Source organism: Tympanuchus pallidicinctus, unplaced genomic scaffold (assembly GCF_026119805.1).
Source record: "Tympanuchus pallidicinctus isolate F22 unplaced genomic scaffold, pur_lepc_1.0 scaffold11, whole genome shotgun sequence".
In the NCBI taxonomy this organism is placed as follows: domain Eukaryota; kingdom Metazoa; phylum Chordata; class Aves; order Galliformes; family Phasianidae; genus Tympanuchus; species Tympanuchus pallidicinctus.
The window spans coordinates 6,407,344-6,419,348 of NW_026294627.1; the positions used below are offsets into that span (position 1 = coordinate 6,407,344).

Here is a 12,005-nt window from a genome sequence, read left to right on the forward strand (position 1 = left end):
CTGCTCCTTGCCTCAGGACTATCTTAGTATTTGTCCAGTGACTAATATAACTTGTCTTAGCACACAAGGATACTCAAATGCACAGTTTAGTGGTGCCTGTATACGTATTTGGTGAGAGAATCAGAAAATTAATGCATAGAAAAAGAAATCTTGGATGCATACTGCCAAGTGTATGTGCTCAACGCTAAGCAGCAGCCCAAAAAGCACAGCATGCATACATGCTGTATAACTGAATACAAACACTGGCTTAGCACATCTGAGGACTCAGACATCAAAAAGCATCACAAAGTTACAGAGGTAACAGCAACTGTGTCATTGTGCAGGCACCTTACAATGCTCTCACAGCAAGCCATGGCAAATATTCGTACTCTTTTTTTTTTTCGTTCCTATATGTATCTACTAAACTCCTCTCTCCCGGCAGAACTTCTTTTAACGGCAAAGGATGGTTGCACTGGTGGCTGGATCCGCAGAAATAATGAGAAAGCTACTGCTTGTCCTCAAACAAAATTCCACTAGAAGAATCTGAACATCCTCTATTCTGTGCACAGAGAATAAAAGGGTGTGCAAGCTGCCAGAAAGAATCTGTTTCCTACTGTGCATTTGACTGAATGTTATTGTTTTCATTAGTCTAACTAGTATAGACAACTGCAGAATAAAACCCAGAATTCATCTGTCTTTCTCCCTTTCATTTTCATTCATACATACCTCCCAAGCACAGACATACCTAAGCAGTGTACAAATGTCTAAGCAACACATTCTGCTAATGTACCCCCATCCCAGCAACATCCTTCCAAAGTAAACAGAATGGCTGGAGGGTAAACAGTTGCAGAAAAGTGAAGTGATCTGCCTAAGGTAACACAAGAGATCTGTGGTTGACTCACAAGGTCTCCAGAAACACTAATTCCTTTACCCCAGGGATTCCCAGGGATACCCCCCTTGACGGCTATTCTGCACATCACTCCATGTACCACTTACCTCCCACAATTCACCTCCCACATTCTGCCCTACTTATCCCCACCACGTCCCTACTTGCAGGGAAAACTGATATACTTTGCTACTCAAAAGACGACAGACTCAGAGTTGAAATATTCCAGTTTTTTTAATTCCACGTTAGATATTCCTCATATTCGACATTACATTATTCCTCATAAAGACCAATATCTTCTTCATAGTGCATGGGAAACGTACTGTGGTGCTCCATGCCTTCCTTTCTTATGGATATTTATATCATTTTCTAGGTCAGAATCCATCTCAAAAAATCTACTTGAACTAAACAAAGCTAAGAAAGCACAGCAGCGCTGGCATGGTGTAAGCTTTGCACTCAGGCTACAACTGACCAGAAACAAGTGCTACTCTGTCCTAGGAAAAAAAAAAAACAAACACAAAACAACAAGAAAAAGAACACTAATAATTTATTACATAAAGTCCCAGTGTGCGTCTTTGGGACTGCAGATGCCATATAAAATATCAACAGTAGATGGCATGAGTCTGCCCTGCTTTCTTCAGAGGAAAGAGGAACCTGATGCTGGGTTGACCAATGTCATGCTCTGAAGCTTTGGCAAAGCTCACACTTACAGATGCACTTTGACTATTTGGGACTCAAACAGCAACAACAGCAACAATCCACAAACCACAAAGCAATCAGATGGTTAAACTGATGAGAGGTTTGCCAGCTGTGTGTTTATTTATGCACAGCTTTTACTAAAATCACAAGATAAAAAATGGAAAATATCTTGCCTTCTTGGCTGCCCATAAACAAACCCAAGGGGTTGATTACAAATGCATGTGAACAATTGAACACTGGCACCAGATGCTGGAAAAAACTTGGTTGCCCAGCTTCTTTTTTTTGGTATTCATAATATAACAGGGTTGTTTAGGTGGAACAATAGGAATTGGAATAAAGTTAGTAGACTAGAAAATTGGAAGACTTAGACTACAGAGAAAAATGCCTTCTTCAGGAAAACAGAGAGAACATTCATCTCTAGCATCTGAATATCTCTGGGATACTGAGTTACAGGTCGTACTATCTATCTATCATCTAGATGTCATACATCAGCATACAGGTAACTGCATCTATAAAGAACTACCTGTATCTATAAATTGTGGTAAATGGATGACAGATGGTGAGAAAGCCTACATCTCAGCCAGCTGCAGGATGATCAAAATAAGCAGAACATTATTGAGGAAATGAAAGACATCTCACTTAGAAATGGTGGCACAATTCAAAGTCCTGACATGAAAATGCAGAGCAAATGGCACTTGAAAGGTCTAATTACGTATAATGCAACAGAAAGCACAAAAGAAAAAGCAAGTAGGACTACCACTAAAAGCTTCATCCATATTCTGTGCTATTGCAACCTTGCAAGGAAGTGGCAAAAGCACCACCATTTCCATTTTTATTTTATAAAACTCGGTTAAACAAAAAAAGATACTGGAACGTACCAGAAAAGGCTAACAGTTCTCTATACAGGAGCCTGAGACAAAGCCAACTTGCTTTTCTGCCCTCTCTATTTAACTTTCCTTCCCATGGATCTTTACTACAAAATCCTATTTAAGTGGTATTCACCTGCTTTGCATCATTCTTTGAGGCATTCTGGGCAAGGAACCCTTTCTACAACATCCTTCCTCTAGGATGTGAACCCAACATACATATCAGCAGCACTTTATTCACTACCAACAGTGCAACATACAGCTTACTTAATATTACTCAAGATACAAGGCTCAATATTCCATATTCATATTCAGCTCCAGAAGAATCAATAAGCCATGGGCAACAGGTCAGAAGTGAAACAGAAGACAAAATCTTTTTGACGTGAGTGAATGAGACTAGGAGAGTACCTCTCACACTGGTGCACCCAGATTTCCTTCGACAGCTGCTGCAGGTAGCCTGCTCCTACCCTACTGACTTTGACAGAAGTGGAATAGGGAAAACTCGTATGATCTTTTCTTTGAAACCAGCTTTTGAGGGTGTCAGTAGGGTGTCACATAACCAATCAATAAAGCTGTATCTGGAAAATATATTCCATGGTCTAAATGTATGTCCTCTCTGGTTTACAATTGTCTTGTTTTAGACTGAACTATAGAACAGTAAAAAAGCATTGCCAGGTCTTAACAAAGAACAAAGAATTGTCACAAATCCCCAAAGACAATATATCCTCAGAATAAAAACAATACAGGGCAGTCAGAGTCTTTCTCATGCAATTTATTTTTTTGTAATCCAGTGATATAAATCACAGAAATTATAGTAAAAACAGTTTAGGTTGCAAGTGAGATATTGTAGTGGATAAAGAATACACAACCTCTGTGGAGTGAGATGGAAATCTACCAGTATTGTTTTTGGGGCCACCGAATACCCAACCTGCATGAAAAGATGAAGTATTTTGAGCTTTTAAAAAATCAAAAATTAACAGAAAAAGTGGGTTGCAAGGGCCCTTATAATCATCCAGTTATAACTGCCTTCCAAGTACAGTGATATGTCCTATTAAATCAAATTGCCAACAGCCCCATCCAAACTGGCCTCAAAAACCTCTGAGAATGGAGTATTCACAGCTCATCTGGGCAACCTGTCCCAGTGCCTCACTGCACTCTTACAGTGGATAATTTCTTCCTTATATCTCACTATCTGGATGAAAATCGTTACCCCTCTTCCTTTCATCTGTCCCTGACAGAGTCCCTTCCCAGCTTTTCTGTGGGCTCCTTTAGGTATTGGAAGGCCACACTGAGGTCTTCCTGGAGTTTTCTCCAGACTGAAAAAGCGCAGCTTAGCCTGTCTTCAAAGGAGAGGAGCTCCAGCCCTCTAAGCATCTTCACAGCCCTCTTCTGGACTTGCTCCTACAGCTCCACATCCTTCTTGTCTGTCCTAGATGCACTACTGCAGGTGAGGTCTCAAGAGGAAAAACAGAAGTGGCCAATCACCTACCTGAACTGCTGGCCACACTACTTTTACTGCAACCCAGGATACAGTCAGCTTCCTAGGCTACAAATTCATCCTGCCATGTCAGGTTGAGCGTCTCGTCCATCAGCTCCCAAAAGACATTCTCCTCAGGGTTGCTTTCAATACAACTTCTGCCCAGCCTGAATTTGTGCTCAGGATTGCCCTGACCCATGTTTCAGTTTGTGCAGGCAATCTCTCACAGCAAAAATACTAGCTAATTTCAACATTACTACCTTGAACATTACACTCTAAGATAAAACTCAAAAAACATTTTCATACAAACACAGCTGCAAAGACCTAACATCCCCATTCTTCAGACTGTGGCATCCTACAAGAAGACTGGTACTCACCGCCTGTTATACTTTGCTATTTCATCAAAAAGGAGTTTCCACCGGGGCCGTCCAATCAAAAGCCTTGAGTTTAGAGCTTGATACTTTTCACCAATTATCTTCTGCAAGAAAAGAAAAATTCCATACTGCCTGATTTGCAGATTGCCTCAGATTACCCAGGGATCCCATTTCTGACACTGCCCAACCTGACATATCGATGAGGTGTAAAACCTGAACACAAGTATCAGACAGTTGTGATTAAAATTGGAGTTATTTCATGCATCACCTCTGCTCACTGCCTTTTCAATGGGTCTCCTTGGTGTTTGCTATACACTTCATGCAGCTGCTCATTATTCTACTCATTATTTTTAAACCAATTTATTTGAACCACAAAACAGTAACTGTGCTCCTATTATTCATTCCCTCATTGGCCTTTAATGCTTAGCTGGAAGAAACACTGCTGATGCAAAAATTTTATTTGTTTTGTAGTTTTGCTTTTTTTCCCACTTCATACAAGTAACTATTAAGACCAGGCCTGAAAACATAACTAGGGAAATCTCCCATTTCTCCCTGAGAGTCATTTGCCAGCTGCTTTGTGCTGCTTCAACAGTAGAAAACAGCCAAAATCAGTCCCCATGTGGAACCCAACTCATTCCAGCAGCACTAGCTCACCAGCACTTTACAAGGTCAAATGCCCTTCCATTACAGGGCATTACCTTTCCTAGGTTTTGTGATCCACTACAATAGGAATGGAGAGGGGAATTACATCTTCTCCAGGCTCCCACATTCCCTCCACTGCTGAATGATTTGAAACATGGCTCACGCCAATGCAAATACAGGCTTGGCCAACTCATCCTCCAGTGGCCTTTTATACTCAAGAGGTATTTGCTGAAGGATGGAATTGACTGCCTGTTGACACACTGGCATACTACTCCTGAGCAAAGGGAGCATGAAATGAAACTGCCCTTATTTTGGTAGCAGTCAGTACTTGGACTGACTTCAGTGAACACATAAGCTGTAAGACAAGGAGAGTAGAGTTTAACATCCCCTTGAGAAATCATGAGCAGCATTATAGTTCATGCCAGCTTTGTTCAACAGCCACAAAAGAAAAGTGACTTTAAAGGAAAACTTAAAACAAAGTTGACTTAAATAATAAATTCAGAATCTGCTTCAAACACAGTATCAGAAAACTTACACTGAATTGTCTGTTATTACAATCTTGCTGTGTCTTTGCCACACAATCCTGCTTCAAGTTTTAATTTTAACCTTACTGCTTACAAGGTTCACAATTAGGTAATTTTCAAGCAGTCCATTCAAGATGACATGTCATCCAGGCATTAAATCTGTTCATAACTGCTGTAGCTATCACATTATCTAAACTACTGCAAAGTGCCTGTGCTGGAGCTGTAAATATTATTCTGCCTCTACCTGATACCAGGTAGATCAAAATTCTCTGGGCATGGCTTCTCACTGCATTTCATGTTTTGCAGTAATTGTCAGGCTCACTCCTGGGCCTGTGGCAGTGAATGGTGAAGCTTCCAGATGCAGAACAATCAAGCTCAGGATTGTGTGCTAAGCAATGTAAAATGAAGATCATAAGCATAAAGAGCTATGGGAGATTACAGGAGTAGAGGAATGAACACAGTACTGTGGTTTATAGTATGACAATTGACAGTTCAGTATAATTTCCAGTCTCATGCATCAAGGAATTTGTAACTTTTATATCTCAGACAAAACCGATCAGAAGCTTTCAAAAGTAGCTAGCTTCTCTCAAAATATTTAGTTTAGAAGGAGATCTGAGCCACCACGCTCCTACAACTATCCTGCTTTGACTCTTAGCCCAGCAATGATTTAGATTTCCCATCAAAACCTGCCAACTGTCTGGTCTGTGGCCTGGCCTGGAAGGACCTCTTTCCTAGAAAAGGAAGATATGGATTTTTGCCCATACATAATCAAGTTAAGACTGCTAGACTAGATTCTCTTAATGCGGTGGGGAGGAACTTGCTCTCCTGCCCTACTGATGAATCAATCACTAGAGTTTATAGCCTCATTTCCTGTTTTGGCCATCTGCAGTAACTCTCTTTTGCATATGACTGACAGTTTGCATTGTCTGCTACCCCAAGGTCTAGTTTGGTTTACAAACTGTTTTTAACCACATACCTGTATTCCATCTGTTTGACTGAGGTACAGCTGGATGTTTATATAGTCTGGTCGATTCTCTTGCCAGAGCTGGGAGGATGATAAAAACAGATAGTGAAATAATATCCTTTCTTTTAATATAAGTATAAAGTAACTTGTGACTACTATCTTGATAGACTGAAGTTTCAGCATCAGTGAAGTAAGCTTTTTAATGAAGATGTGCTTGCATAGTATCCCTTTGTGCAGTCCAGAATGCTGCCCATCAGGCTGTGAACAAAGTATTATTTTAGAAAGCTACACTGCTTTTAAAATCCACTTAAAATTGTAAAACCCTCTCCCTTCTCAATCTGTGTATGAACCAAAAAGCAAAAGCCACTCAGACTCCCTGACTTGGCATGTTCTTCTTCTATCTCATAAATTTCACAGATAATTCTCCAGCAATAACATGCAGTGAAATACTATGAGATATACTCAAACTGCTTTGTGGAGCTTCAAGCACAATGGAGTGTGGGTCAGGTAACTCAGGCAAAGCTGCAGTTTGCTTGCATTCTCTATAGCATGCCAGCTGTAGAGTGAACAAATTTTGCATTTATTACATTATCAGCATCCTTCCAAGCAACACCTATTACCTTGTTATGCAACATACAGAGCAAATCTGCAAACCAGCGGAAAGATTCGACGTCCCTGCATACCCAGATGAAGTAGAGTCTTCTCAGTTTGTAGCATTTCCAGTCATCACTTGAAAATGAGATGTTTGAAGAATTAAAAATTATCATTCAAGAAGATAATGTCAACTAAGATGCTTTATATTCATTTGTGGAAACACATTAGAAGCCAACTGCAAAGCTGTTTTTCATTTTGTGATCTATCAGACACTGAAATGATCAGCACAGTCCATGTGGATGATCATTAGAATAATAAATCTCGAGCACATGACCAACACCCCTCACAGAATGTGTTTCTGCATTGGAAGATGTCAAGTATACAGACAATTTGGGCTGCAAATACGGATTCATTCACCACCATCGTCAGACTTTTATTTCAAAGCAAAGCAGACATTCTGAGTTCAAGTGTATTATGTCAAATGTTTATTAGATTTATAAAGCAACCCCTAGGAGAAAAATACTGACAAACACAGTAATGTCAGGACTAAATTCTGCCAATAAATGTGAAAGCCTGTGGTTGATTATAATACTGCAGCAGAATCACAAAGACCAATTCAAATTAGAGCTCCATTGTTCCAGGCAACTGTAAGAAACGCTACAGTCCTTCCAAAATGCTGGTGATAAAGTGCAGTCATGGACAGATTCTGACATTTTGTTTAGAAAACCATGAATATTATGTCAGATTTCGAAAGCAAACAAAATGCAACTGCAGCACAAAGAAAGTTTTGGAACAAACTGGAATAGGAAACAGAAATGAAAATAACCCTAATGACTAATGAGTTTAAACCAAACAAAAATGTCTAGGAAATCTTTTCTTAGCTAGCCAATGCTGTCTGCTGTTGTTTTGAACACTGAAATGTCCAGTGAACAGTTTGCGTCCACATCCTCTACACAGATTTTCAGACTGAGAAGATCACAGACTGCCGACTTCAAAAACCAGATCCAGGAGCCAACTTCAGAAAAAAGGCTTCATAACACAACCCACCATATTATTAAAGTTGCTTGCAGACTCAGCCAGGTACTGTACTAACAGATACACATAAATGATAGATCCAGCTACTGTTCTACCTCCCCATGCCCTTCACTTACAATATACGCCTAAGAAGCAAAGATGGAGAAATTCTTAGGAACATATTGAGGCTGAGAACTCATATTTCACAGGTCACATGAAAAGAAAATGCATCAAGACTGGGGGGAGTGTGTCTTCCAAGTCCTAACTACAGCTTTTACAATTGTAAGCTGTTGACCTGTAGAGTAGGATTTCCTCCTACTCAGGATTTTCTTCTGATTGCTTCTAGTACAAGCCCTTACAAAGGGTCATAGTCTGGTCAGATGTGACAAGATAACCATAAGCAGTAGTGAGGAAAGTAAGTGCCTTTCACCATTAAAAAAAAAAAAAAAAAAAGGATAAAAGAGAAAAATGTAAGGAATTTGTAAGGAATTACTATAGCTCAGCAACAGAACGCTACTCTTGGTGATGAAACACTGCAGCTGGACTGCAAGATTTTAGGAAACAAGTCAAGCATAAATTTAAAATCTCAACTCAGATAAACACACTTGGGTCTAACTTCAGGAGGATATATTAAGGTGAAATCTCTCATTGTAAACAAATCCAGATGTATACAGTACTTCTCACACATTTTTAAATGCTACCCCTGCCCATAATAGCAGCCATTATTTAAAGCTCCTCCTGTTGTAAGCCACCAGCTTTCTTTAATGTAAGTCATGATTTCTTAAAAATAGGGTGTAGGGTTCAGGAGTCAAGTGCAGGGAAGGGCAGGAATTAAATTGAGAACACAGAGCAGGAACATAATTGAGCAGGAAACAAACGACTTTCCTGCTTGACAGGATTCTGATCTCTCTGAGGTCTGCATGTCCTTGACACCACAGGACTGGCTTCACTGCTCTGCAGCGCTGGCATCCTAAGGCAGTTTGCATTTTCACACCTGCCAAGTTCTTCTCAGCCAGGGCAACGACAATAGGCAACTCGTCCAGGACACTGGCATTTTGTTGTTGATGTTTAAATACTGAGAATGAAAGCAGGTTGAGAGTGTTCTGTGTTTTGTTTTTTTTTGTGTCTGGAATCATAGAATTATTCCCCTGTATAATGTTACAGTGAACAAGAGGAAGATGGGCTACAAAGTCAGATTATAGGATGGGCTGTTTGGAAACTTATTTATGGCTTTAACCGAAAGAACAGACTGCTGAAGTTTTTGGATGCTAAGTATCTGCACGAGTTCTTATAGCATCTAATAACACACTGCTAGAGGCAGCCATCTCATTACCTGCTGACGTCCTGTCATTTATGATCTGTGACATTTTTACTAAACATTGTCAAGGATAAAACATCCCAAGGAAAATGGTCAGCAAACAGGCAGCTTACTCCTCTGGACTGTAAGCTTTAAGAAGAACTGTACCCACATTTCACAGTTTTTCTCTTTGAGAAGACGTTCGATATACAGATAGGGAAAGAAAATGAAGGGGCCCAAGATGGACTCACAGGAATACACTATGAGACAGATGGGGTTGCTCATTTTCAGAAATGCTCAGCATTGGCAGGTCCAGCTCAGATCAAGGATGGAAGAACAACATGGCATTTAAATTGAGCTTTTAATTTCACTTTTGTGTTAGAATTGCACATTGGCACATCCATCTCAGTATAAATGCTTCAGATGTGTACTGTAAAGCGTTCTCAAAGCCATCCAGCCTTCTGAGACTTCAGGGAAGGACTGTTGCTTTGATTGGCTGTGATGTGAAATGGGGGTTCTTAAGTGACTGAAGATCTGAGCTAACATTCCAGAAAAAAATAAAAATAAAAAAACCCATCAACAACAATCATAAAAACAAGCCTAATTCATGCAGCGTAACATTTTGGGGATCCATGTTGCCAGTGTGACAGAGAAGCAAGAGATGAAAGGTTTGGTTTGAAGAGAATTTCAGAGGTTTCATTTTAATACAGAGGGAAGAAAGTAGAGAAAAAGGCATATCTACATTTTTAAATTTTCAGATAGAGTTAAAATCCAAACACTATCTGAATCCATGTCAAGTCCATTCCTTTAAAACCCTAAGGGTACACACTTACAAAATTCAAACAAAACATGAGAGTTGGCCTGCAATTCCAGCTGAAAGACTGTCACAAACTACTGACTGAAAAATAGACTCTATCACAGTCCACAGCTTCCTCTAAGCAGATGCTGGGCAACAAATCTAGCCGAAGGGTCTGTGGTTATAGCAAGCATCAATCATAGTCCATCTAGTGTAAGGGTATAAATATTATGCTATTGTCCAATTGATGTGCATTAGTAGCACAACTCTGCCAAACTCTGGTTTACATAACCCATGAGATTCCTTATGCTCCCAGATACCCTAGTCCTCTGCCCCTCTTCAAGGAAACATTCACTTGTGCTACGCTAAGTTTTGAAATATTCTGAGAACCCTTCTGACATGTACTATTATGGAAAATTGGAAAGGGAGAAGAAATGGCTTTACAAAGTTTAAGTTCACTTACAGCAGAGCGTTGAGAACTGATGCAAATGGTGTAACTCCAATACCACCAGCCACGCAGAGGCTGACTTCATAGTTCAAGGATTCCTCAAAGGGACTTCCAAAAGGTCCGTCCACATACAGTCTGCAAGAAAAGCAAAAAGAACACTTTTGGAGAAAGCTGCTAAAGGCTAAGTTGAAAGGGAAGAAGAAATAGGCTGGAATTAAAACTCTGCAAATAATTTGTTTCAATTTTTTTATTATTCTTGGGATGCAAAATATGAAAAGCTTTTTCCTGGAAAGCTTAGTGTGAATGAGGATTGTGGAGAGGAACTAATGTACAGGTGGTACAAAAAATTATGCCAGATAAAATTTCTTGGCATGATTGCCATGATTACACAAGCCTGTTTTAATTAAGCTGGTGGAGATGACTAAATTATGACTGCCTTTTCTACCCTTTATGTCTGGTATTAGGGGACAAAGAAAGTGCTGCACTGGAAACAGTAACAAGATGGCGGGCCATAAGCAGGAGCACAAAGAGTTTGGCTAACTCTGCCTAGAATGTTCATCTCTTGAACATCAGAAACAACGGAGATGGACAAAGGGATATGAAAATCTATTTTTCCTGGCTTCTCATTATGCTTTTCAAGGGCTTCCAGAGGAGAAAGAAGAGGTGACATACATCCATCTTGCAGCACTCAAAAGAAATGAATTAACATCTGTCTACTCCTTCATGCACAGACTCTTGAGAATATGATCTACCCCAAACATGGAGAATATATGAAGGGGAAAAAAAACCACCACTGAGCTGTATCCCTTTAACTCATGCCCCTCAGTTTTACAACACTTTTGTCTAATTGCTTTTAAAAAGCACTTAGGAGACTAAGTCCCATTTCCAAACCATTCTGAATATTTCAAAGACTGCTGAAAAGTCAGCCAACTGTAATTCAAAATGGGTCTTTACACATCTTCTCAGCTTCAATTTCCAAACTATTGCTATACTGCTGAAGTCTGACCAAGGTCATCCATAGATAATCAAAATATATGATGGTAATTTTTCTAACAGAATCATAATAGAATCATAGAATCATGACAGAAGCACTGAATGGCTTGGGTTGAAAGAACCCTTAAAGATCATCTAGTTCCAATCCCCATGACGTAGGCAGGGTTGCTACCCACTAGACCAGGCTGCCCAAGGCTCCATCCGAAGTAAGATTCATATAAGGCCTATTCTGCCTATGTAATACCTAGTGTATCTTCTGACTTCAGTCACAGATTCACCTTTACAAATGAGAAACTCAAACAATGAGAAAACTCCAACAGCAAATCTAGTCAAGATTCATTCTGTGTAGGAGAGCTAACCTAGAAGATTTCTGGATCACCACATCTTAGGTAACCAGTGGGACCTGCACTGTGTTCAGCAGTGCAGCAACTCACAGTAAGGCTGACTGTGAT

The 12,005-nt window shown here is 39.9% G+C and overlaps 1 protein-coding gene across 3 annotated transcripts in view; it reads right to left on the reverse strand.

The window, feature by feature from the left end:
* NOX4 (NADPH oxidase 4) overlaps positions 1 to 12,005 on the reverse strand; it is a 114,918-nt gene that overhangs the window by 12,297 nt on the left and 90,616 nt on the right. For all 3 annotated transcript variants that reach the window (XR_008203062.1, XR_008203066.1, XM_052669876.1), the window contains exons 14-17: positions 10,576 to 10,695; positions 7,032 to 7,140; positions 6,424 to 6,492; positions 4,285 to 4,385 (exon numbers count right to left, since the gene is read on the reverse strand). Coding sequence is in view for 1 of the 3 variants with exons in the window: in XM_052669876.1 (XP_052525836.1) it covers positions 4,285 to 4,385; positions 6,424 to 6,492; positions 7,032 to 7,140; positions 10,576 to 10,695 (399 nt within the window). In the remaining 2 variants the exon portion in view is untranslated. The remainder of the gene's footprint in view (positions 1 to 4,284; positions 4,386 to 6,423; positions 6,493 to 7,031; positions 7,141 to 10,575; positions 10,696 to 12,005) is intronic.